Source organism: Ambystoma mexicanum, chromosome 10 (assembly GCF_040938575.1).
Source record: "Ambystoma mexicanum isolate Mex_15411 chromosome 10, UKY_AmexF1_1, whole genome shotgun sequence".
NCBI classification, from domain to species: Eukaryota; Metazoa; Chordata; class Amphibia; order Caudata; family Ambystomatidae; genus Ambystoma; species Ambystoma mexicanum.
This window is the reverse complement of record NC_090932.1, coordinates 475,418,246-475,446,189: the sequence shown is the minus strand read 5'-3', so window position 1 is coordinate 475,446,189 and position 27,944 is coordinate 475,418,246. Positions and strand designations below refer to the sequence as shown.

The window sequence follows — 27,944 nt, the reverse complement described above, 5'->3', positions numbered from 1 at the left end:
GGAGTATGTGACACATCATTATAATGTGTGTTGAGTTATCATTGAGTAATCACTGAATATTCTCGAAGGTACCCAAAAGTCGTCCAAGATACTGGTAATAGATAGTGCAACATTGGGTGACTTTCTTGCCTGGTTTTGTTTTTAAGGAGTCTTGTTTTGAGTGTCAGATCATATGTTGGATTGCGAGGCTTCAGTCATTGACTGCGATTCTTTTGATTGTCTATCCGCCTGTGTCAGGAACGGGGAATGTCGAAATTGGGATGTTAGTCAGGCTTTCTGGGTACAGTCATCATGTAACTTCTCTTGTGTTTCCACTGCTAAGAACATCTCATCATCAGTCTCTTCGATTGTTATGTTTCCTTCTATGTCCTCCTCATATGTCGAGGGTTGTAATAATATACTGTGGATGGGTTCTGGATGGAATAGCTCTTCCTCTCTTTCGGAGTGCATGCTTCTTGCTTCATCTAATTTTTATCGAACTGTTTGCTTTTAGATTGAAAACTACGAGTAGATATCATGTCTGTATCCGATGTCGCTAAGGGAGGTTTTACTTTTCTCACAGAGCTCCATGTACTCAATGTTTTAGTGGAGTTACGGGTAGTTGCCATATTTTTCGTTTTCTTTGTCTGATTGGTTTGTGGCAGTTTTGCAGTTTTGGGTGCAGTCACCTGTGGCTGCAAGTAAAACATTGCATAGTTAGTTGTGTTACCGCTTGGTTGATTGTCATTGATCGCTGAAGTGGGAATCACTGCAGAATCTACATTTTTGTTCCTGGCAGCATCTAAAGTCTGGTGTTCGGACATTGGCCATGTTGCTTGGTGTACTTGCACAGTAGTAGATGTTTGCAAGGTGTTCATGAGTGGAGTTAATAGGGCGTTTTTGAGTCTATCCACAGGCCGGTTGATCAATCTCATACTTGCTGAGCTACCTTGGGTGTCGTTGTGTGGAATAGTCAGTAACAGCTGCATCTCAGCAGGGCACTCAACATCGGGCTCAACTAAAGGAGGGCAATCTTCTGGTTTGCGCTGTAATATCAGATCCCATACTCCTTCCAAGAAGATCCTTTTGTCTGATCTTGCGTCTTGAGCTAATTTAATTAAAGATTTCAGCACAGAACCGTCTAGTCCCTTTTCTCTCATTCTTCTGTCTCTTGCAGCTTCAATGGCCGCATCTATGTGGATTAGTGTAGAGTAAAACAAATAGTCATGGGCGCCCCTCTATGAGAATGAGCACAGCATAAATGGCCTGTTCTATGGGAAGGTACACACCCTAGAGTCCGCAGCCACACATTTAGCTCACTGTACCTTTCACAGATGGGAAATAGCCATTTGCATATCAGCCTTTGTCCCGCCCACATGGGCAGTCCAGCACCGAAATGCTATGGCAATTCCCATCTGAACAAGAGTACCAACAGCATCCCATACATGTGTTTCAGTCTTGTTGGGCATCATCAGTGAGGTGGAGCTGTGCCTTTCTGAGCACAGGGAGCAAGGGGTCCATGTCTAGATGACCCTGGGAAACTTAGGGTGACTAAACCTGAGGCCCGTGAAAAAATCCAAAAATAGTCATAGACACCCCTCTATGAGAACAAACACGGCATACATGTCCTGTTCTATGGGAAGGTACCCACTCTAGAGTCCGCAGCCACACTTTAGCTCACTGTACCGTTCACAGATGGGAAATGTCCGTTTGCATATCAGTCTTTATCCCACCCACATGGGCAGACCAACAGCAAAATGCTATGGCAATTCCTTTCTGAACAAGAGTACCAACAGCAAGCCCATATACGTGTTTTAGCCTTTTTGGGTATTATCAGTGAGGTGGAACTGCGCCAAGGGGTCCACGTCTGGATGCCCCTGGGAAACTTAAGGTGACTAGACCTAAGGCCCTTGAAAAAAAAAAAAAATAGTCATGGGCGCCCCTCTATGAGAATGAACACAGCATAAATGGTCTGTTCTATGGGAAGGTACCCACTCTAGAGTGTTCAGCTACACTTTAGCTCACTGTACCTTTCACAGATGGGAAATATCAATTTGCATATCAGTCTTTGTCCCACCCACATGGTCCAGCACTGACTGCAGTTTAGAGTGTATTAGGGCAATTAACGTTAACTGGTTCTTGTAATTGTCACTCAAGGTCTCATAGAGCTTCAAGTATGGTGCCAATGTAATTGAAACTGCAGAGGTTATACTTGTCTGTAATTGAGCAAACTGGGAACTCGAGATCCATTGTCTCTGTCACTTGAGGTATAAGAAACTTTCTTCGAGTGATGGCTGCTAGTCAGAATTTTTGTGTCACTTTGGGCCAAGGGTGTCCCTCTAGTCACTTCTGGCTCTGATTCTTCATTGGAATCCTCTCTGGTGCTAGATTGTTGTGAGCATGTTGCCCGTACCTTGTGGTGATCACTACTGTGGTGGCCTTCTATGTAGAATCTGGTTGTTGCTAATCCAGTTTTGGTCTTCATCGATGTTGAGGGAGAAGCCACTAATATCGAGAACCTAGATTTTTCCAGGAAAGAATGAGCAGATTCTCTGGTCTACATAGGGTCAGAGGTGGGATACTTTATACTGCGGCAGCCAGCTTCTAAGCTCAATATTAATTTGGCAATGTCTTTTGTTAGACAAGTGGCCAACGTTGCGTTAGTTTAAAAACAGCCGATTCCTGTTGTTTCTTGAGCAGATTTTACATTACACAATGTTGGTGGTCGGTCTTTGTCAACCTCCAGTGTTTTTGGAGGTAAACAAGCATCCTCGATCTGTAAGCCACAATTTGTCTCTACTTCAGAGTAATTTGATTCATCTGTCCTGAATGGTGCTCTCAAGGGACATTCATCTTTGGTAAGAAATGTGCTTTGCAGTATGTTCGCTGTTTCATTATTTTCCACTAATTCACAGTTTTCCGGGTCTAATTATGGTGATTCACTATTGCTCAAAGGTTCAGCATCAGAGAGAGGGCTCCAACTTGAAGTTATTTGATTCTCTTCACTCACCTGTAGGAGTTTTTTTTACTGCATTCACTGATTACCTCAGGTTTAGCTTGCGATGATTGTAAACAATTTGGTGATTTGAAGTGCCAACTCAGAGTTGTCGAGTCTGGAACAGATTTGCTGCACTATTTTGGAAAGGTATTACTTTGGTTAGTATCAGCGATTCTTGTCTTTAGGGTTAAGGTTTGTTGCATATGATTAGCATTTCTGTTTACTTCAAATGGGGCCTTAATTAATGGGTTTGGGTCTGAAGCAGCATTGATCGGAGTGAATACCTTAATTCAAGGTGCTCCATTAATGTCAATGTGTTTTGTATGATGCATGCTCGCTTGTGAGCCTACAGGGAGTAAACAACTGCTTACACTATCTTTACCAGGTGTTCGACAAGTTTTTGTCATTTCTACCATCAATGGTACCAAAGAAGGATGGCATGTTGTACCTGAAAGAGCAGGAGGCAGATCACAAGTATCAGCCAACACAACAATTTCATCATGAAGGTCACCAACAACGCGGGCCGAGGATAGAAGCCCAGATGACTCTGATGTCATGTCGTTAGAGGGGTTAGTCACGGTGGGATTCATTGTTTCTCACTGGTCTCGCTGCAAAAACAGCCAGGCCTGAATCCGAGTCCTCTGTAGACTGCCGGCTGGTGGGGGTGGCTCCTTTAACTAACACCACAGCTAACACTCAGCCAACACTCTGCGACACTCCGCGTTGGGAGAAGAGGAGAGTGTGAGTGAGAAAGCTCCACCTCCACAGGCCACACACTGGAAGCAGACTCAAGGTGAACACAGCAGCTTGGTAGCAGGGTCACAATAGCGCCAACATTCGGCCAACGAAATGTGACACTCTGCGTCGGGAGAGGCGAGTGTGAGTGAGAAAGCTCTGCCTCCGCAGGACAAACACTCGAAACCGCCAACACTCCTTTGACCTTGTCTGGGTTGTTTAGCAGAACTTCTTCATTTAAATCCAGTACTTCAACGCCCTCCCAGCACCGGTTTTTCCAGGGATCCACCATCCCATCCAGTATCTCTTCATTTCCACTCATCACTTTTTAGTATGTCCAAAGGAGGCAGATTATCCACCATTGTACATTTCCTGTACAAACTCATGGACTTCCACCTAACCATAGAGTGGAGGGATTGCAAGCACAGTTAGTACCTGATTAGAGCAACAGGTAAGGATGTTGGACGATCCAACACTCGCCTCCAAAAAAGGCCCTGCAAAATGTCCCAAAAGTTTGCCGAAATGTTTAAGACTGTTTCCGCTCAGTATAACAGGATCGGGGTGACATTTTGTTTATAAAAGGTTATTATTGGGACCAGCGTGAATTTTCCAAATCTTTCCTGCAGCATTTTAGTCTGGATTGCCAGTCTAATGCACTTCAACCTGAGTTTGTCTGTCCATAGCTTTTCATTTACATTGGTGTTCATTAACACTCCCACATAGGTGATTGACTCTAAACATTCAACCTTCGGAGCACCTACACACCAAGTAAATCTAGGTTTACTCTTCCCAAGTGCAGTTGAGAGTACCAAGATTTTGGTTTTGGGTACATTTACTCTCAACTCATTGGACACAAAATAACAGTTCAGCTGAGAGAGCCTCCTTTTCAAGCATATTGCTGTTTGGTCAATGATGACCAAATCATCTGCATACATGACCCATGGGATATTTTGTTTATATAGGTGAGGAGGGAATGCTATAACCCCATCTTAGCTAGTCGACATATCTGAAAGGAACAGGTTGAAGATTGTGGGTGCAGAGGGCATCCCTGCTTTAATGCCCTATATGTGGGAATCGCACTAGAAAGGAGACCATTAGTAGTCATTCTTACTTGAATGGTGTTAGCCGAATCTAGGCTAATAATTGCTTCCAAAAGATCCAAAAGACAAGTCTGTGGCGATAGATTTTTCCATAGTATCTCCCTGTTGATACTATCGAAGGCTTGTGACAGATCTATGAAAGCTAAGTAGACCTTCTGCTTGGTCTTAAGTGCTCTTATTTTAAGGCCATTTAGCAAGAATAGATTTAGACTCGTCCCCACGCCCAGGACAAATCCCACGTGTTGTATGTCACTGTGCCCAGTATCACTCTCAATGAATTTAGATGCTTTAATAAGATGGACGCAAAGATTTTCCCAAGGGTATATAGCAGGGATATGGGTCTATAATTCCTCAGATTGTCCCTTTCGCCTTTCTTTTCTTATATATTGGGACAATTAGGGCTGACTTCAAAGAGGGAGGAATCTTGCTTCAATAAGGTCATGCACAAATCAGCCAATTCCTCTGGATTTTGTTTGAGGACATTGCTGTTAAGGCCATCTGGCCCTGTAGCTCTTGAGGGATTCAATTTATTTATTAGTACAACTATATCCCCTCTGTCAAATTCAATTGACAACGGGATGGAGACTCTTCACAAATTCGTATAGGCTACCTGATCCAAACCATAGAGAAGTGGGTGAAATATCTGAGCCAAACCTTTTCGGGGACTGCAGGTGACATAGAGGCCAATTGGAATGTGGCATTACTATTTAGTAGTTTCCAGAGGTCTCAAGTGTTCTTATTAGCGAGGGCCTTCTTTATGGTTTCAGCGTCCACTTGAAAATGCTGAGCTCTAGTGGCTAGTAGCCAATTTCTCTATCGTTGTTTCCTTTTCTTTTTTAGCATCAATTTGTCCACATTTTGCTGACGATCTATGCATCATAGGTCTGATCTTAATATTCTTTTCATCTCATAATGCAGCCTTTTGAATTCTTGTTTTACCCCTGTGTTTGGCTTCCGCTGGAAGTCCAATAGCACACTAGAGTAATTAACCCCCCTGGTATTGGACTCCAGGATCCTTTTCACTACTTTCACATCCCTAGGGAAGATTCTTACCTGATCCCTCCCCTGATTAATCTGTATTGACTCCTTAGTAGAATCAGTAATAACATATGTCCATCTCAAGAACGTGAGGGTCAGGAGACGATCGTCACTATCAACAGTTGGAATAATTTCCAGTGAGCGAGCTTAGCCATCCCCCCCCTGATTAATCTGTATTGACTCCTTAGTACAGTCAGTAATAACATATGTCCGTCTCAAGAACGTGAGGGACAGGAGACAATGGTCACTATCAACAGTTGGAATAATTTCCAGTTAGCGAGCTTAGCCATTCATACAGATCATTGGCGACAAAAACCTTGTCAAAATGCACAAAGAGCCCACAAAGAGCCCCTAGACCATGTTGCTTTACAAGGGATGTTGCCTCTCATATGTCCATTGAGCATGCTAATGTCCCTCTCTTTTGCCTCTCTTTCGGCTCTGATAGCCATAGGGCTGCTTTTTCACACAGCTTGGTCTTCAACAATTCTATTCCCTTTTCATCTAGGCACTTGATGTTCAAATCTCCACATATCAGTGCATGGGGATCATGCCCTTCTAGTCTTATGTTTTCAATTGCTTTTATTATGGTCTCCACAAACTCTGCACACCTTATTCCTGCCATATTCCAATACAAGTTAAATATAGATAGTATCACTGGCACCTGGCACTCTTCTCATAGCCAAGACAGCATCACAACTTTTTGAGTCCACGATTTACAAGGACCACTCTGCTTCACCAGTGTCATACAGACTGCTAAGGATCTTCCCACCTTTCTTGCCGTCACAGGGGTAAAGCAAATGTCAAATCCCTCGCAGAAAGGCTTGGACAAAATCCATGTTTCCTGCATAAAGCATATATCAAATGGAGATAAATCCAATCCCTCATCCTTAAACAAGTGTGTAAAGCCCCTCCTATTCCATGAGGCCATACGTAGGGGGAGTCTCTGGGGGCAGGCTATTATAGGTCCAACCCTTGTGCCAGTGATGTTGCCAGCCATCCCCAGTCTGCACCTTCCTCTCCTTACCCATCAGACATTAAAATGTAACTTTCATTCTAGCGTCCCACAACTCCCTCATGGGACATTGTCTGATTGATGAGATTATCTTTATCCGATGGTGATTTGGACCGGCCCCGTGGAGGGTCTTGGTTATTTGATTTCTGTATTGGAGTATGTTTACTCCTTTCTTGGGGTTGGTAGTACCTTCCCTGTATTAACTCAAATCCCAAGGGGAGAAGGTCCAGGGCTGCTTCCACTAGACAGTTCTTCACCAATACCAAGTGCAAGTGGAGAATCACACAGTCAAGACAGCATTCTTCCATGAAATCCACTATCCTGATGTCTTCCGGGTCAATAAATATGAACTGAGGCGAGCAGTGGAGAAGTTTTAGAATATTTTTCCTATTCATAATCAGGCCATCTCTTTCCGGGATCAATCGTTTGATTGTGAATTGCAAATAATTGACCTCCCATTGATCATTTAGGTTGTTCATTTCACTCGTGTGTCTAGATTCTCTGTGGGTCACATCTCTATGGAAGGAGTTACAGTGAGAGATTTTATTCCCATTTTGCAGTAGCAGTCGTTTTTGCTCCATAGTACGAAATGGAGGGGTTGGTTTGCATATCCCCATATTTGCATTAACTCATGCGACATACCTACTTCCTTGTACCCTTTTCTTTGTTGAGAGATGGCCTGGCCTTTTTCAGTCCCTCACACATCAAATGTTGCATTGGGTAGGACTCCCCCCTCCACGACCGTCTCATCAGAGTAGGTCAAAAGATTCATCAGCAGAAGTATATCTTCTTCTGGTACTTCTTGGTGTGTCTTAGTTTCTGTATCCATTCCTCTTTGATTATCCCTTACAGGGTGACTTCCCGTCTGGTATTTCACAGGTTTTTGTGGTTTCGGGAGTGAGAGGTTTCTCGAGAAAGCTCTAGAACCGCATGGTTGGCCTTTTTTTTAGGGGGTGTTGATTTTTAGACTTTTTAGTGTTGATGTAGCGTATTTTTTTGTTTCACTTGTTCACCCTGGGATGGTTTTTCAAACACTGCTAATAGTTTTTGCTCTTCAGTGGTCATAGCCTTGGTCTGGTTTCCTCCCTGAACTCTGTGCTTGTGCAGTAGGTTAGCACTTGAGTTGGTTGCACGTCTGTCTATCCCATTGGGTGCTGGGACATTCCTGGTCTTCTTGACTTTGTGTGTAGATCTTCTGGTGTTCTCACTGGTCTGTCTCGATACTATCATGTTACCATGCATCTCCATACCACTTACTACATTAAAGGGTGCTAGAAGGGGCTCGATGTGGTTTGTATTCTTCAAGGGTCGATTCTGTGTGCTAATCCGGTGCCTCAACCATTTCATTTGCTCCAGGATAGATGTCATCAGCGTAGACCTCTTAGCGACCTCCCCTCTCGAAAACAGCCTTGCTTACTGTTATGCAGAATCCTGTGCAGTGCCCTTAAGGACCACTACACACAATTATGACTACAGGTGGCGATACAAGTTTTACCTTTGGTACAAGCCTGTACTACTATATCAGAGTGGTAGCAGTGGTGGAGCAGCCAGTCTTATCTCAAGAGTATATGAGCAGTAGCAGAGATTACACAAAGGGACCACAATTACTGTGACTCAAGCAAACACTGACTCAAGGTTTCAGGTAAAAAATGTAAGTGCATTTATTTTTAAACCATTCGTTATAAACACAACACTTCTATTAAACCTCAATAAAAACCACACGTTAAATATACTACAACTAACCAATTCACTTTGTACAGTAAGTCTCAAGGTAAGTACCCTGTGATGGAATGAACCGGTGTTAGGCACAAAAACACAATACCGCGGATACGATTGCGATCACTTTTTGACAGTTCGGTCTACTAAACAAACGCGTATCCGTGACATGAAATGCTACCGGGGCAAAAACACACTTCGCACCTGGGATAACCAGAGGGAGTTGAAGGCAAAAATCACAGGCAATATTTTGGTTAGGCAGGCAGAATCAAGAAACACTCAGAGATAGGAGTTCAAAAGTCAAAGGGCCGGAGCCAGGGTCGAAAGACACCAGGTCCATTTTCCGAAGATCACACGGTCAAACAGTTCACGATTCAACGGAGCCAAAAGTACTTTGATATTGTCAATGTTCGGAAGCAAAAGCTATAAGAAGGAGGGAAGGCAAGGTCACGCCTTGGAAATGAAGAAAAAGGGATTCACCCAGTTTCCTCAACAGAACACAATACCTTGTTCCAATGGTGCAGCAGGTGCCCTGGCAGTTGTTCTTGTTGGTTTCCCGCATGACCCATGGTTCCTGGAGCTTCGTCGAAAAGGAGGACGTCTGAAGGGGGTCTGCACCACACAGGGATGAGGCAGGCAGCAGCGACACGGAATAAAAGGTGTGCTTCTTAAAAACAGGAGAGGTATCCAGGTGGCTATCCGGACAACTACAGCAGTGTGCAGCGATTTCGACCACGGAAGAGGATCCTCTGGCTGTAGAAGATGAGCTGGTTAGCCCCACCAAGCTCAAGGGAAGAAGACTCCGGACTGGATCTTCTCTGAGTCGTTGAAGGGCAGATAGCTCAGGACTGCAGCAGGGCTTCACCGGGATGGGGTAGTTGCAGCAGCCGTTGTTCTCTGAACTTCTCTTCGGTTCCTTGTAGTTCCAGTGGCGACTCTCTGACTTCAAGCCCAAGAGACCTGCCTTTTATGTGAAAAAACCCCATTCATGCAGCCTGGCTGTCAATCACCCAGCAGGGGGTTGTCCAGCCCGGAAAACTACCCTGGCCAATCATGACAAAGTGTGACTTGGGTTTCCTAGCATACCCTGTGCAGGGGGTGACTACACCCCTCCTTCACATTCAGCCCACCTAGACACCCAGGCGCCCTGAGGAGGGCTTCTAGGCAGAAGCCCTCCAAAAGACAGTGAACAAAGAGGGCAAACCTAGTTTGCTGCACAAAGTAAAACACAGGAAAGACTTTAACAAAAAGAAATGGCGAATAAACCCAACCAGAGCCAAGAGAAAGACGATTTGGTCAAGAGGGTTTATGTTTGCGGCTAATATAATAGCCAAGAACAGTACCACGTTTATCTAAAATACTCGCGGTAGAAAAGTTAAGGTAGATACCACCGCCACCAGCCAAGTGTAAATGTTAAAAGAGCAAAACAATGCTCTAGGAGGTACAGATAAAAAGGGATATGATTTAACCCTTTCCAGTTCTCCATGGAAGATGGGGTGTACCGGATCTGTGGTAGATTGACTAAGTAAAGTTAATGGTAACTTTACCCTTTTCTGGGGGACAGTAGCTGCCTCAGAAATGGAGTCGAGGGAAGTCTCAAAGACAACCCTGTTGCACGGCACTGAAGGTGCTGTGTGACACACACAAAGAAGGGGGCTACTGAAGTGGTGTACTTCAGAGTCCACAATCACAAAAACAGATGGAAACACATAGCAAAACACAGGTAAGAGTGGGGGGAAAGCTCTCACTCTTACCAAGTAGAAGAAAATAAACTCCAGAAGTCCAGCAAAGCTGCTGGGGGACTCACTAGGAGAGGGAAATTAGCCATAAATGAGAATTATCCCTAACACTTACCACTGCGCTATCAACCTGGCCTCTTTGTCGAGCCTAGTTTGTACTGCTCCAACAAATGATTCCAAGAATATTAATTTGTATGAGACATCGCCAATAGAGTGGCTTGATCTTTTATAGTATCTTGCAGGGTCTCATACAATTTCACAAAGGGGTTCACAGCCACTTCCAAAGCAGCCATGACCAGGTTCTGAAGTTGGACCTGGTCCACCCCTCCTGCAGTTAGAGGTAAGTTCATATCTGACGGTCCTCATCCCAATGGAGAATGATTGAAGTGAGAATCACTGGGGGCTCATGATTCTGATAAAGTGACCTGAGGTGATTCTATAGCTGGTCCTTGTAGCTCATGAGAGTTTCCATGTATGCCCTCACATTCAGGTTCGGCAACTGGCAAATCGGGAAGGTAAGGCAGTTTTTCCAATTCTCCATTTGTTTGATGGAATGTGAAGTTGAACCCCCCACTTGGGCTTAGAGTAATGCCCATCATAGAGGGATGACCCAGTTGTTTCCTGAATGGGGCAGGTGCTGAGGTGTGTATACCGGTAAACTCACTGAGTCTTCTCTGATGGGAGCAAATTGAATTAAGTACTTCTGTATCATGCACTAATCTCGTCAGCAGTGCAGTATGCTGTCGCTCTAGTATCGTCCAAGGTGACAAGGGAGGATTTAGCGATACTTCTGTCCGTGTTGCGTCCAATGTAGGTAAAATGGCATAGTCAGGGGAGTCTGGCCTATTGTAAACATCCTCCATATTTGAGTAGTCCTTCTCACAGACTGAATCCATCATTGTAGTTGGACCCCACTTCTCCTTACATTTCTTTGTCCATCCGTTAACTGGAACATGTTCCGGGTGGAGTGGCCCACAAAGGAGCTCTTTAGAAGGAGAGCATTCAATGGTGGATTTCCCCATGGGCATTGTGACATCCCTTTGCTTCATCAGCTCATCAAGGTTGATGTGAGTTGGCGTGTGGACGGCTCTCAGGTGTGTTATTCCCAATCTAAAGGTGCCATCATGAGAGGCACCACAGGCGGTACTGCACCATCCTGTACTGTGCTTTCACCTCCTTCAGTGTGGTCTACAATCTCTTTTGGATTCTTCAGTGAACGTGAGAGAGGTTGGGCAGTCGTCCCCAAGCACGAGGCCTCCAGACTAGGACTCAGGTTATGAGAGGTCACTTCCTCTCAATGCTTTGCCTGGCGCTTAGTGCAGGGAGCCATTGGCGCTGTGCTGGTAGTTTCTTTTAAATAGTCTAGAGGTATATCAGTAAGACAGATGGGGTAACGCGTCAATGCAAAGAGCAGTGCACCCTTGTAGCAAGGAGTGTATAAGGATGTTGAAGAGTGTGACACCCTTCCACCACAGAAGGAGCAAGTGCAGGATAATGTTGGAGGTGCAGACAAACAACTGCTACCTTATGGAGTACAGCACAGGCACAGTCTGGAAGCCAAGTCACATCGATTCTGATGGGGTCCCACGCTGCCGCTTTATTTAGTCATTGGTTCTCTTCCACACTTCCACTGCTTTAGTTGTTACTTGAGTGGGATGACTTCAGCTGAAGTCTTGCAGCGAAGTCGTCTGAAATTATCACAAGGGCAATGATCTGAAGAAACTGCGGTAAGCCCTCAGCCCCTGCAGACTGCTACTCTCGCTACTCTGCTACTATAGCACTTTTATTGCTGGTTGCAGGAATGCTAGACTGCCAAATTATGTTAGGCAATGAAGATGTCAAGTGATTATAGTTTGGATATGACACAGGCTAGTCACATGATAGCCAGGCATGATAACAGGGAACATAATCTGGCCCAGTTCATGTTTTGGCACGCACTTCAGCTTAATGAGGGATACACGTCTGATACCTCTGTTAAATTCACCTTCATCCGAATCTGAAATGATACAATCTATTATTAACTATCTACTGGTGGATTGCTATGTACAGTGACTTCACAATCTGATAGTGATCATGGTCTCATTACTTCTGATTCGGCCACAGTATCCCTCCTGCTGCATATAGAGGAGGTTTCGGGCATGATGCTGATGCCAATTCAGCTCCAGCATTTTAGTTGAATGCTAGCAGGTCCATGCAGCTTTACAAAACTCTGGGGTAATATACTTTTACAACCAACATGTAGGTAAGAGTGGTACAAGAAAGGACCACTGCCTCAATTTGAAGTACTGAAAAAGTTGTGATTTAATATTGCCCCAGCACAAGTGAGTTAGGACACTTAAGGCAACTGCTGAATGGTTTGATCATGAGTGTTAAGCTGCAAGAAGACATCTGTTTGTGGCTTTGAAGAGCAAGACTATGCACTGTATTATATTGTATTGTATTAGTCATTATATAGCGCCCTTTCCCCATTTGTATGGCCTCAATGTGCTTTGTGGTTGGTACACCCTCTGTGACTGTAGTGCATATGTGGGAGATTCTAAGAGTTAATTTAAAGATTTGTGTGTGCGTTTGGCCTGGTTAGGACTTACGTTGGCTGCTAGGCTCCATTAAGCAGCGCAGAGGTCAGGCACATCGGAAGGTGCTGTTGGTGGTTTAGGATAGAGTGCTAATGCCGGAGATTCAATGTGTGCCAGCTAGACTGACATTGTTTGTAGATTGACACTGTATTCTAATGGCAGAGGTGTTGAGGTTCATCAAGGTTTCAGTGTGGATGGCTATACAAGCTGCTAGACCGGAATCACATAGCTATAGCTGCATTCTAGAGTTCATGGATGGGTGGTCGTGCCTGCGGCCCGTGTCCACAGATTTGGTTCAAGGTATACATACTGTAAACTTGGATGGAGTTAATCTTCAATGTTGTTTTTCTGGGTCTAAAGCTATTGGCTGGTTTTACCAGTTCTGGTCTCCCTAGATTGAATGTCTAAGCAGTGGGAGAGGGACCCGAGGGACGGAAAGGTGATCTATGATCATCTGTGGGTGAGGGGATGAGGGGGATGGTGGAATTTGTCATAGTGTGCAGCTGCAAATGCTGCTGGCATCCGTTGAGGTTTGGGTGGATAGGTGCGCTGTTTGGATTGGGCCAGTGTTGTTGTGCACAAATCGACAGCATAGAGTCCGAGCGTGGTTCAATAGGAGGAAGGGAAATGCTAGAAATTGAGGGCCTTTCTGAATGCCAAGTGATTGTGAATTTTGTAGATGTGCAGGGGCTCAGGGTTCCAGATGATCAGCTCTTGGACAGAGAAGGGGGACCCGCCCAGTCTGGTGGAGTATTAATGTGGGATAACTAGGAGAGATGCTGTGCCAGATCTGAATGTCCTTGAGGGGTGGTAGGGAGTGACTTTGTCTTGTAAGAATTCTGGGACGGTGTTTTGGATGGCAAAGTCAGTGATGCACATGGCTTTAAAGGTAGTGTGTCAACCAATATGGAGTCAATGGAGGACTCTTAACGTAGGGGTGATATGTTCTCTGGGAGGGAGGCTAATGAGCAGGTGGGGCGCAGCCTTTTGGATTCTTTGCAGTTTCCTTAGCTGAAACGCTGGTGCGCCCTGGAAAAGGCATTTGCATAGTCTAAGCGGGAGAGGATGATGGAGATGATGGCAGAGAAATGGTGAGGATAGGTGAGCAGGGTCTTTTTTTTTCAACTAAAACAAGAGTTCAATTTCCCTTTCAAAACATGACACATGAATTCAAATGCAGACTTATGGAGCGGCTGGTTAATGTCATTAAACAGAAAAACATCATTTTTTTGTAATTTTATTCTTTATTGTTGTGGTTGAATGTCTCAACCTTTCAATATTTGATCATCAACATAAAATATATTACAAAATGAGCAACAAACAGAAATAACAATGACATGAAAAGGAAAAAGCACTAAGGTATAACGCGAAATTAGATTAAAACAAATATGTACGATTTGACAATTCATGACTGTGATTTAAAATTTGAATACATTGAAAAATTAAAAGTAAATAAATGACATTCATATTCACCTAAACAGTTTTTAGTTGTGATTTAAAACTTAGGAATAGGCTAATAAAAAGTTTATTTAAAACCTGTCGTAGGTCAAATTGGCAATTACTCATGTTTGAAAGTATTCACTTTTTACAAAAGAGAAAATAAAAATGTGATGAATCATCGAAGATCCAGAGAGTGAATACATTTTGAAATAGCAATTTGTACCATTGTGAGTTTTGTGTGGAATCATTTTCGCCACAAGCCCTCTTGTGTCAAATTTCTATACTCTTTAAAGTAAAGTCTAAGATGTGTATTCCGTTGATTTGTCAGATTAGGACATTCCGTTAGCAAGTGCTGTAACGTTTCAAATTGATTTTGATCGCAACAGAATCTACAGACATGTCGTTTTTGGGGATTTGATGACATCTCGCTGGAATTTGCCTGGTCTTGCAAAGATTGAGGTGGTAGCATAAACAGATGATTCTATGGCTGTGAGAGGGACATTTTAGTAAATATGCTTCCGTTGTCCAAAATATCTTTTCCATGAATGGATTCTCTTGGAATGTTTTTTACTTTTTGCACTTTTCAATGGTGCATATCCAATCATGTAGCCATCATTTATGTTTGCCTCTGGTTGGATTGGACACCAGCAATTCCTCTGAGAAGTTAGGAGTGGCCAGCAATGAAGCGTCATGTTCTCTCCAGCGAAGACATGATCCGTATTAAGCATGTATGCTGACAATTTACCCAAAAGCGTGTTTGATTTATCTACCAATAGACATTTCCTGTATACCGGGCATACTTTCCAGTTATACATGGCGAACAAGGAAGGAAGTCCCAGTTCAAATCTCAGAATACAAATCGGAAGGCTTTTGGGTAACACTAATACACCTTTCCAGTAAAAGCCTTCAAGGTTTTATCCAAAAAGATTTGGGCCTGCTGGGTTTGGTTTATGCTCCATATAAAACCATTGCAGAGACTTTTTGCATGTGAAAGGTTATAATGGGTGAATGTGACAATTTGCCATATTTAGCCATGATTATTCATGCTTTAGAGGTAAAAGTTTTGATCTTTTGTTGCATTTCAAGTAAATAGGGCAAATCTGATGGGTGGTTGTTAATACTAATACTCAGGTATTTGTAATCTTCTACAACTTCAAGCTTCTCGCAATTCAACAACCATTTTGATGAGCTTGTCTTATTTTTCCGTCCCGGTTTACAATATTGGATTTTTGTTTTAGCTACATTAATCTGTAGGAGATTTTGATTTGCATATTCCCCTAAGGCAGATAATAGTTTTTGTAAACCTCTAGGAGTTTTAGATAATAAGACGATGTGCTGTTCCTAAACGTGGAGGGTCAGAGATTATGGAGGCAAAAGTATTATTCTTGTCAGCAATGCAGAAGTTAAAGAGTGTCAATGCTAGTATGCAACGCGATTTTAGGCCTTGGTGTGTAATTATAGGAGATGATAGTTTCTCATCTAATGTAAGCCTGACTTGAACATTTGTCTGCGAATAAAGTTGAGATATGAGAGCCAGTAAAGAAGATGGACAGGCTGCATCCTTCATTTTTGTCAACATCATTTTTTCTGGATATCGAATCAAAAGCTTCTTTAAAATCTACATATGCCACATATACCGGTTGTTTACTTTATTCAATTTACGTTTTTTTTAGCAGTTATGACAGTCAGATTAATAGCTGTCCCAAGACCGGGCATGAACCCATGTTTGTTGAGGATCATATAAGTTGTTCTCAATGATCCATTTGTTGAGGTCCCTTAGGATGAGCCTTGTAAAAAGTTTGCAGGCACATCCAATAGGGCAATTAGACTATAATTAGGAGGGCATTTTTGATTGCCTTTTTTAAAAATGTACACTATTGTGGATTTACACCAAGATGGAGGAATAATTTCAGATTTTGTGATTTCCACAAAGATTTTGTGTAAAATATTTGCCCAAAGTTCGGGATTGGTTTTTAGTACAATGTTGGTTAGGCCGTCTGGCCCCGGGGCTCTTGAAGTGCTTAGTCTTGATATATAAAAGATTAAATCCTCCAAATCAAAATCTAGTGATAGTCTGACATCAGATAAGGGAGTACTTGGAGCATTGAGATCTTGATCGCAGCAAGCATAAAGATCTGAGAAATGTTTTACCCGCTCTTGTTCGGAGACAGCATTTATTTGCAAAAATGCTTGTGAGTTATAAGTTTAAGTAGTTACCTTAAGCATCTCTTCTCCTTCTTGCTGGTACATGTGAGCCTTCCTAAAGTTTACCCAATTTGTGTATTTTGTTTTTAAAATCGTGTTGTAGTATTTCGTTCACTTCCTGAAAGCTTTTTTATTAGTCTAATAGATTTACAAAAGCAGAGCTTTTTCCTGACAAACTATTGGATCAAATGAGTTCTGTGTCTAAAGATCGGTGTGTCTATTTTGTGCAAACTCTGCTGAAAGAGTTGAAGTGCAGCAACATAAAGCCCATCTTTGTGATCTGCAAATGATGACTTGAATGATGTAAAACACAAGCAATCGCGGTTTGTTCAGTAGATCAGGAGACCAACGTAAACGATTACGGCCACCTGAGACTATTAGGTTGGTGTTAAGTTTACAGTTTGTGAAAGGAAGGGAAGAAACCACCCACTGCCATACTAGCGTTAGTTGATCCTGATCACTGAGGTTTTGCCTTTTAACAACGAAATTGTCTATTCCAGCAAACATAGATCGATCAGTATAGATATACTGCCTGATTCATGGAATTATTTGCGTGAAAAACGCAGATTTGCGCGCCTTTCTGCCCGAAAATCCCCATACTTCAAACAGGGATTTTCGGGCAGAAAGGCGTGCAAATCTGCGTTTTTCACGCAACTAATTCCATGAATCAGGCAGATAATCTGTTATGTCATGTTGATTCAGCCTGGGCCACGTCGGGTTAGGGGGTATGTCACCCTCAACTGTTCTATTGAGCATCAGAAATTGTCTATTCTCCATCTAAGATGTCCATCGGCGCGATAGGGCAATGTCATCTTTGAAATCCCGAGTCAAGCAATGTATGTTTAAGTTGCGTACTATAAAGGTTGCTGTTACAAATGGTTGCACAGCAATTAAGTCAAGTAAGGACTCGATGTCATTGTAAAAAATTATCAGCGCTGATACTGCAATGGTTCCGGTATATATTTAGCATGGCAACTACTTTGGGACCAATGAAGATTTTTACCAGCTGCATATATTTGTTCGGTTCAGCCATCTCTCTAATGTGCAGCAAATTGAACGTTTGACAGGTATAAGAAGCCCAGCCATCGGTCTGCCCTTATATTGCTGACTGGCAGGTATCGCTAGGATGGAATAATTATCCCATACAGGGATCTTAACCAGCCAAGTTTCCTGAAGTGCAATTATGTTGTAAGCCTGTAGGGTATGAATGTTTGAATTCAATGGGCCTCATTACGACCCAGGCGCTAATGGGTTAACGGCGACGTAAAAGGCTGCGGTGCCGTTAACCTATTAGTGCCTAATTACGAGGTCCCTTTGCGGGACCTGACCTTAACGGCTGGTTTTACCAGCCGTTAAAGTAGGGACCCGCAAAGGGACCTTGGTGCTAAGTATGGTGCCGCAATTTGCGGCACCGTACTTAGTGCGTTCCCATTGAGCCCTATGGGGCAAAAATGGGAATGGGGAAGGGCCATGGCGGCATGAGGAATTACTGCCCCGCCAACCTTGGAATGGGGTGGTAATTCCCCATTCCGCCATGGCGGACACCGACATGGACCATGGTGCTAATAGCACCTTGGTCCTCCGCCTGGGTCGTAATGAGGCCCAATAAGTGGCTGTGACCTCTTGTGTTGCAACTGATTAATTTGAAGCATTGTAAAGATGTGGCCTTCAATTGCTAGGGGTCAGTTTGAAGACACTTCCGATCATGATGAAAGGCAGACGAGAGCTGGGTTTGAGTTCTCCCGTATGAGGGTTTTTGCATACATGTTATTTTAAAGTTTGAAAAGTCAACAGCGTTATCTATAGGTGGTCTAGTATCATTACGCTTCTTAGATTGAGGGTCTTTCAATTCAACAGGCTCATAAGAGATGGTGAATGCAAGATCAAAGAGGGGCCGTCTGGCTTGCCATATTGCATGAAGGACTATCCCTGATTTAATCCACAATCTGGCAGGAGTGAGATTAGGATCATACATTAATTCTACCTAGTCTATATCAGAGGAATTGAGATCCTCTAAGCTGTTGACGTCACTGAAGATGTTCAGAATGCATGCACTGTTAAGATCAAAAGTGGGGAACGGGTTGTGTCTGCATTTTATAAGTAAGGTGTGAAAGAATGAGTTAGGTTTATGTTCACCATTTGCTTTCACAGAGCTAGTTGTTAAGTTTGTTATCAGGTTAGTTGCCTGTTGGCTTGTCCGGGATTCCTGTGCAGTATAAACGCGGGTGGGGGGATTGCCATGGATTGATGCATGCTGTTTGTTTTTTCTGACAGACAGGGATTGCATTCTGAAAGTATTGGTGAACAGATTTATTTACTCAATTTCAGCTCTCCTCTGGTCGAAGGTACAGAAATCATGATCAGAAGGTTCCGGTTTAGAGGACTTAACTTGCTCGTCATTAAGTTTGTTGCGGGGGCCTACAGTGAGGTCCAGATGGTTTTCTTTCTGAATTTCTATCTCATTTAACAAGTCATCCAGGGGTTCGTGGATGCTTGAACTGTCACTCTCTCAAATACTTTTCTTGATTCCATTATGTCGAGCAATGTCTGTATATTTATTTATAATCAATGCATTAGCATTTGTGAGGTGACTTTTTGGTTTTGATATACTTTTTAGGAATCGTTTGGACACACCTTGGTTGTGAAATGGGGCCAATTTGATAGTCTTGCTCTTTTTTATTTGGTCTTGTTGAGGTTGCTTAGATCAAAGGTTTTTAATAGGTTTAGAAAAAATAGTAAAGTCTCCTTTCTTCTTGACTGCTTTGTGTCTGTGTTGTTGTGTTGTCTGTGTTGCTTTATAGAGTCACCTGCAGTCTGTTCCTGCAGTACTTGGGAGAGATAATTGGGACACCTTCTTATTCTGACTCAATACATTGGACAATACGTTGGATTTGAACGTGGGGAAGATGTTTTTGAAGTCTCAATGTTGGTTCACTAGTTAGATAAGCAGACCACAGAATCATTGTGCATGGGGCATGCAGGACATTCTTTAGGCTCAGTTACTCGGGCTAGAACTAAGTCCTTAGCATTTTTAGAGCATGAAGATTGCATATTTTGGGCTTGTGCTAATTTTTCCAGCAGTACCGTTTGTGTATTAATTGTCATGTCCATTGATTCATAGAGTTTAATGAGGGACGATAATGCTAAATTCATAGCTGTTAAGGTAGATTGCAATAAGGGATCAGAGCAAGAAAGAGAAGGAGGGGGGTAGCAGAATGAGAATTCTGAAAATCAAGCAGTTTCATCGAGGGGCGACGAGAAAATGAGATGGACAAGGCTGATGAATTATGCGTCGCTAATCCAAACATGATGGGGGATTGGGACAAAAGAGAGTGGTGTTTTTCAATAAACCGGATTAGTACTCAGAGACGTATTGGGTGTTTTGCAGGCAATGGTGTTAGCCGCCAGGAGGACAACTTCACTGCTACAACCTGCTTTGTTCCGATCACATATTTTGACCGGTGAGTTAATTTCTATCAAATGACTTGTGAAAGCAGAAGCAGAGGGATCAACATGAATATGTACCACCCCTGAGGTTCTGCGGACTTGATTAGGGTCATCAGTACTCGGAGTCAGGTTCACTAAATTATCAGCCGGTTGTGAAAGTGTTGGATTCAATGGCATAGCTGTATCACTAAGGCTTTGAACATACGGAGAACAGGTGGCCATGTGCTTCCATTAGTCAACTGGTGAGAAGGAGTCGTTTGGGAGTGAGATTCACATGTCGCCTTTTTGAAAGGTGGTATGCTCGTGGCACCAGGCAATCGTGACTTAGACATATCAGATGAGTAAAATGAATGCATGTCAGAGGTTATTGATAGGGCTCGCGCACACGTGAGCAGAGTATTTGATTTGCCATGAACATTGGCAAAATCAGCTTTTAGCGGAGCTTGTTTCAAGCACTTCACTGATTTTAGGGAATCAAAGTTGGAAGGCAAGTCAGACTTTAATTTATTATCTTGTATTATGTTGTTCCACTGTACAGCGCCTTGGTGTAAAACGCTCTATAAATGAATAAATCAATCAATCAATCAAGTATAGAGAGTTCGTCGAAAGCTCAATGGCATGTAGTTAAACAAGCAACCAAAATAAAAGTTAAATGAAAACAGACAAACGGCCTCATTACGACCCCGGCGCTAAACCATGGTGCTATTAGCACCATGGTCCATGCCGGGGTCCGCCATGGTAAATGATGGAATTACCGCCCCATTCCAAGGTTGGTGGGGCGGTAATTCCCCATTCACCATGTGCCCTTCCCCATTCCCATTTTTACCCCATAGGGCTCAATGGGAATGGGGAAGGCGCTAAGTACGGTGCCGCAAATTGCGGCACCGTACTTAGCACCAAGGTCCCTTTGCGGCACCCTACTTTAACGGCTGGAAAAAACAGCCGTTAAGGTCAGGTCCCGCAAAGGGACCTCGTAATCAGGCGTTAAGGGTTTAACGGCGCCGACACCTTTTATGGCGCCGTTAAACCCTTAACGCCAGGGTGGTAATGAGGCCCAAAGTGTAAATATTGCGATGATAAGCAGTTGCTGATGCACTCACTTGTTGTTGTGAAAGCAAGTGGGTCAAAGCCACAGCAAGATCACAGTTTCACTGGGTGCAGCAATGTAAATAAGACACGCAAGTCTACAATTAAAGAGGGCTAGGCACTCAACCACCCAGACCAAACAGCCAAAACAGCCCTTTCCAGTCCTTCGCAAAGCACGTGCGCTAATGCATGCACCCTGGAAATGTAGGGCTTGTGGGAAGGTGGGACGAGGCAGTCCTTGTTGTATCTAAAAATGCAATATACAGACAATATACATTAAATAGTGAAGTGTTCTGGATCATAAGCTTGTGAGCTTCCTTATAAGTGTTTTGAAGTCCACCGAAAACGTTGCATATCAATTGAAATCCTTTGGAAAATCGTAGTGCAGAGTAGTAGGGAGTCCAGCCAAAACAGCCCTTTCCATCCATTCGTAATGCGCACACACACCCTGGTAATGTAGGGCTTGTGGGAAGGTGGGAGGAGCCAGTCCTTGTTGTATCTAAAATACAATATACAGACTATATACATTAAATAAATAGTGAGTTCACGTGTTTCGACCACATGGGTCTTTAACAAGGCAAGTAGTATGATCTGTGTGTCCCAACTGGGGTAATGTGGAGAAGAGCGGTCAGTCAATGGATGACAGCTGGGCTGGATGACAGCTGGGCTCAACAATATGCCCTGGTTCGCATAGATCTCGCCTGATGCCGTCCTCAGTCCGTTGTCCCTTTCCAGTCCTTCGCAATGCGGGCATCTATCTGCTTTCAAGGGTGACATGCAGCTTCTTTTCCGCAGGGGACTGTGAGACTACTCCAAACGTATGGGTTTATAATTTCCAAAATGCGTTGTGTGATCCCTGCACTTTCAATTCTGAAGTTATGGGTAGTCAGCAGTGCTGTGCGGTTACCTGTCATTGGAATACATTATATGCTAGGAGAAATAGGTAATAGCAGGGAGCACAACGAGAGGACAGATTGGCTTGGATCTGAACTTCTTTTCTTGCACCCAGAATAGTGAGCCAGACTTTTGGTTCTGTTAGGTGAAGAAATAACCACTAAGAACATGTGTCCCACTTCTTGGCACCACAGTTTGCTAGTAAGGATGTTTAAAAAAAACATATTATTACAATCTGATATTCCCCCTTTGATATGTGATTGGGTACATTTTCAGGAAATGGCATAACTGCAGGTCAGGATAATGGACTGAAATAAATAGTGTACACCCAGCAAATTCCGGGGATTTCACAATGGCTTTACCCCAATAGAACACTGCATAACCCTCATTTCTGTGAAATACACCGGCATAATTGGTGGGAACTCTGCATGGCCTTGTAGATGTAGCAATGACCTTGGAATGAGGCATGAGGAGAGAGCTATGTACTTAACTTGAAAAAGTGGGCATACCCCAGTAGGGACACCACAGCTAATGCAGACATTAGATGCACGAACCATATGCACTGTTCGAAGTAGCAGGGGTTATAATAACCCATTTTTGACCAGGAAATGTGCTAAGAAGTAGTGCCCGCTGACCTTTGTTGCTAATTTTGGTTTTTGCTTACTTTGACGCCAAAGAGTCTGCATACAAGACTACATGTTTTGGAGGGTGTTTTCTAAGGTAACTGAATGTTATGATTATATACCATTTTTCCACTCTAAATAGAGACATCTAAATAAGATATCTGTACTAAAATCCAGCTACATGAAGCATTATTTAAGCTTTTGTAACGAAGATGCATTCATCCTACCTTATTTCACAATGACATAAATATAAACTTTGAGAGATGTACCTGCTCTACCACAAGAGGGTCACAGGGCATTGCCACCCAGTTTCTGCTTGGCAAATGTATTAGGTTTGTTGATTTTGCTATCTCCCTCTGATCATGCATATAATTTTCAAATATCTAATACAATCGTTCCTACTCTTAGTTTGGCTGATTTTGCCACATTTTACAAAATACCATTCCATATCAGTACTAAAGAAAACTTTGCCGTGGTGCAAGAATGCATTGAATGTATAGTCTTTTACACATGGACAAATTATTCTCCAATGACAATACTGTGCAAAACTGTGGTTGCACCGGTGCCCATTTTGTATAACCTGGCCCTTGGCATGCTGTCTCCACAATCAAATCTCCAAGACAGGCTAATAAATGAGTGGCTTGAAACAATGTTGTACCATAACACAGAGTCACAAACATTCTGAAGAATTTTCACAATAATGACCGCCTTTAGTCTGACGCAATATACACTATCGGCCATATTACAGAAACTTCACATCGGTGGAAGTGCAATTAGTATTATAGCAAAAATTAACCTTGGACAAAAATACATTCCTCAATGCATTTTTTGCACTTCACACTAGTCCCATGACCAGGGGAGCACATTGCCCAGCTGTAACAATGCATTGATGTATGTATGTGTGCATGTACATGTGCTATTTACACTTGCACCGGTGCAAATATTTCCTATTAACACCCATAATGTCCAGAAGTCTATTTGGAACATTATATTCTATGTAGACAAATTCTATGAGGCCGCAATGTTTTCCACCACACATGTCTTCGTTGGAAGATCCATTGTTGAAAAGTGAAAGCATGTCACATCACTCATTCAAATCGTGTTCTCTTTTTTTAACAGATCCTGCAGACATCATTCAACGTCTCAGTCATGAATGCTCTCATTAAAGCATTTATTCTGTTTGCGATCATTATGTCTTCTTCATTTATTTACTGGAGAAGCAAAAACGAACTCTTTGCAGATGGCTTTCTGAAATCATGCATCCAGAAGAAAGTAGGCGATGCTGGGGCGCAACTGGACTCTACTCACAAAAAACAGCAATATTCTATTCATGGTCCTGGCATCTTCTTCATAGAGACATCAGACAGAATGGTACTTCCCTCATTGGTGACATGTTCTATTGAGTCGGCTGCCCGGACATATCCAGATAGACCAGTATATTTCCTCATGAAAGGCCTGAGGGAAGACACCACCATTTCTCTGACATCAAGCTATCGGGCAGTTTCCCTACTAGCCTCATTGAAGAATGTACACATCCTTCCACTGAGGTTTGAGGATCTTTTCCAAGACACTCCACTCCAGTCTTGGCACCAGAAGGTATGTTCAATATCCTTTCATTGCGATGTTCCACTCTAATGAAAGTTGGTGGTTGAGGTTTTGTTCGCTCTTTCAGTCACTGTGTGTGCATTCAATTAATTTATGTTATGTTATGTTAAAGGTTCTTGTACCACACACTGTTGCCACCTGTGTGGTTTCTTGGTGCTCTGGCGGATCTGCAAAGCAAAGGGGAGGGGGTGGGACAAGTTAGTAGGACTGAGCGGCTGAAAAGAGCAGGAGAGCAGTGATGTGCTGTTGGCAGCTTCAGTTCGGTTTACACCGTTCGCTGAGCTTAGGTGGGTTTTTCGGGTTGGTAGTCACCATGTGATTTTAGGTGAGGTTATGTGTGGTTTGTTTCGTTGCTTGTGTATGGGCGTCCTTTTTAGTTTGGACTATTAGGTGGTGCTTATGTTCCTTTTAATCCAAACCTATTGCATGGCAGATGAGGAGGGGCACAATGCTTGTAGGTGTTGTTTGGTTATTTTCCCACCCATTGACTGCCCACGGCCATGCTTATCCCTATGGCCCTTACCACCCAGTTCCTGCACCTCTTGTCCAAATCACCTACTCAAGTGCATGCCAGTGATTTTTAAAAGCAGTCTTCTGAGAGCCAATGACTTAATTTGAGCTGTAAACCAGCTACTGGTGTAATCCAAATATATTAAGCAGTTCTGTCTTCAGCCAATCGATTTATGAGCACAATGCGTGTCCTTCACTGAAGTCCTGTTAAAAACAAGCATTGGTAAAGCCACTAGTTTTGGGTGGTGCATAGTAATGGGCATTTTCCAGACACTGCTATTAGATGCCCATGTACTCATACCACTTTTCAGCAGCTACGATCAATGGGCCATTAATACCACTACGGCAGTAACTGGAAAGTGTCTTTCCATGCCTATGCAAAAGCCCAAACTGTTGGCATTGCCGATGTCTGTTCCTGGTTTGTTTTTCAGTCATTGTTCTCTCTCAGCGTGTTGTGTCTCATCCCAGCATCTATGTTTCATATATGTTAAATGAAAAGCCTAATTTCCCTTCTCCTTTAGCAAAGGTGTGTACAAAACCATTGTCTCAACTATAGAGTTGTGGGCCAAGTTTCTCACTACGAAACAAGCCTCTGTGTATATCATTTGTCTATCATATATTTTATTATTTAATATTTAATGGTGAACTAGATCGAGGAAAAGTTGAACTCCCTACATTGTGTATGTTTTGCAGTTCTTCATAAATTGTTTGTGAATCTGTCTAGAAAAGTTTGAGATTTACTCACTGTGGAAACCCTGCGTGGAAGGGCAGGGAGACCTCCCCACAGAACATTGTAATATGCTTGTAGCCATTTCACAGCATGGAAAGTTCCTTCAGAGCAGTGTGGCACAATTTAAATAGAAAAACGCTTTATCTACGTTTTTTTTTGCCCGAACACAAGCTGAGCCTTTGTTCGTTTACTTTATTTTCCAAAGAGTCATTTTCTGTTGGATAAGTATTCTTAGAGCACTAACCCACCATGAAGAATAACGATCCTGACAACATTTGGTTTAATTCAGACACTACTTGTTGATTTTGGCCAAACCTTTAAACAATTTCTAGTGGCCCAAGGATCACTGGACACGGTCAGCTTTGAATAGGGGACTTTATTTGCAGAGATACCAAACAGAGTATTCACAGTACAAAGCACAAGTCCATAGACAACGAGGAAGTTGCTCTCACTGCTCTGGGATTAGGTCTGCTGGTGTGGATTCTCACACCAAAGTCTCATGGGGCAACCAAAAGCCTTAGCGGATGGGCTGTGAAATTATGCTGGATTTCCAGATTCAATGTTTACCAGCTTCTAGCTGGTTGATAGAGGCAGCAAGCCTCACTGCAGTAGGAGCGCCGGGGCACAACCTTCGCGCTCCAGTCCTCTCCAGCCCTCACTTGCTTCCTCCTTACAGCTTGCTTCCCGCGTGTCATCTCGGAAGACTACGGGGCGGAGATCTAGTGTGATGAGTTCCTCACATAGCTCCTTTTGTTTGAGCAGCTTGGTTCTAACTCCATCACAAAGTCATTGTACTTGGTTAGCCTTTTCTTTTTTTGTTGGGTTCAAGGGTCTCTGGCTGCTGCTCTGGGCTCAGAGGCGTGAGCATCCTGTGCTTCTCTTGACTCTTGCGATGCTAGCTTCTTTTCTCGGGGTGCTCACTTGCTTCAGGAGTGGACCTCCTCATGACACTCTCTTGCTGGACCTCCCGCCACGTGTTCTCTGTTCCTATAGCCTCCGGATTGTCGTACAGATCCAATTGTGCATTGTTATCTATTAGTCCTGTGGATTATCTGCTTTCGGGCACATTCCTTTTGTACATAGCCACTCTCTCTAGATTCCACCTTTTGCCATCACTCGGTAAAATGTGGTTTTGTGGCTTTCTGCACGACTTCTATGGGCTGACTATACTTTGACCCGGTAGTAATGTCTTTATGGGACATTCATATTTTCACCAAATCCCCTTTATTGACATCTGTGCGCTGGACCGCTCTGCACACATCACTTTGTGCCTTCATTACGTCTTTACTTTTCTGTATTCTCCACACCATTTCTCTCATGTCCACGGCATCATCCTGTCTGACTTTGTGTAGACATGGGGGTACTAGTGTGGATGCAGTCCTTTTCCCCTCTCGCCATTTGGAAAGGTGACACCCCTGTGACCACGTTGTTGGTAAGCCAATGAGGGGCCACAGTTTCTTAAAATGTCTTGTATGGTTTCATTCAAGCTGCACTGGAGAGTTGTAAGGCCCCTTTGACAAAAAGTTTGGCTCTTTCTACCAAACCATTGGCCTACGGGTGGTAGAGGCTTGCTCTCCACTGCCGAATGTTGTGTTTCCTGAGGAAGCTTTCCATCTCTCTGGAGACTAAATGGACATTGTTGCCTGTCATGATTTCTTTTGGAAGCCCTTCTCTTTGGAACTGCAAATTTAGCACTTCAATGAATGTGCCAGATGTGATGTTCGAACAAACTCTACCTCCACCCATTTAGACAGGTAGTCCACTAAAACTACTCCGTACCTATGCTCCAGTGACATGACATCCCGGAGGCCGATGAAGTCTAACCCGATTTTGTGCCACACTCCTTTGGGAATTTCTGTGGGGATCATGGGTGCCGCCTTACTTTAAGTCTCTAGTCACTGTTGGCACATACATGACACCTCTCAATCATGGTTCTGACGTCCTGGTCTATGTCTGTCCACCAGTACATATACCACAGTCTTCGCCTTGTCATGTTGCTGACTAAGTGTCGGCATGGCTCTGCACAATATGAATTTCCGCATTCCCTGGGGGTGGGGGATTACCTGATCTCCCCTCATGATGAGTCTGTGCATCTCCACTATCTCTTCATTGACTTTACAGTTTGGGTGTAGTCCTTCTGGAATTAACCTTTCACTGGGCCACCTATTCCTAGCCCAGTCTGCCACTTTCCTGAGGGCTTCATCTTGCTGAAGTTCCTCCTTCCAATGGGACTCGCTAATTTCCATGAACTTGTGACTCCTTAAATCCCTGATGGGCGCTATGATGCAATCATCCTTGAGGAAGGGTGTGCCTGGGGACCTGCGGTCTAGTAGCCTGGACATGCAGTCTGCCTGTGCGTTCTTCCACCCTGCAATGTGCATGAGCTCAGTAGTGCACTCCTGTAATTTTGTAGCTATCCTGGCTAGTCTGGGTGTTGCCATTTTTGTCCTTCCAGGGCTCAGCATATGGACTAATGGCTTGTGGTCGGTGACCAGCCGAAACTTGGTAACC

At 43.4% G+C, this 27,944-nt stretch overlaps 1 protein-coding gene across 1 annotated transcript in view; it reads left to right on the top strand.

Moving 5' to 3' along the window:
• LOC138491506 (alpha-1,4-N-acetylglucosaminyltransferase-like) overlaps positions 1 to 27,944 on the top strand; it is a 234,769-nt gene that overhangs the window by 11,670 nt on the left and 195,155 nt on the right. Inside the window, exon 2 of the mRNA XM_069618040.1 lies at positions 23,708 to 24,184. Within this exon, the coding sequence (XP_069474141.1) occupies positions 23,738 to 24,184 (447 nt within the window). The 5' untranslated portion in view covers positions 23,708 to 23,737. The remainder of the gene's footprint in view (positions 1 to 23,707; positions 24,185 to 27,944) is intronic.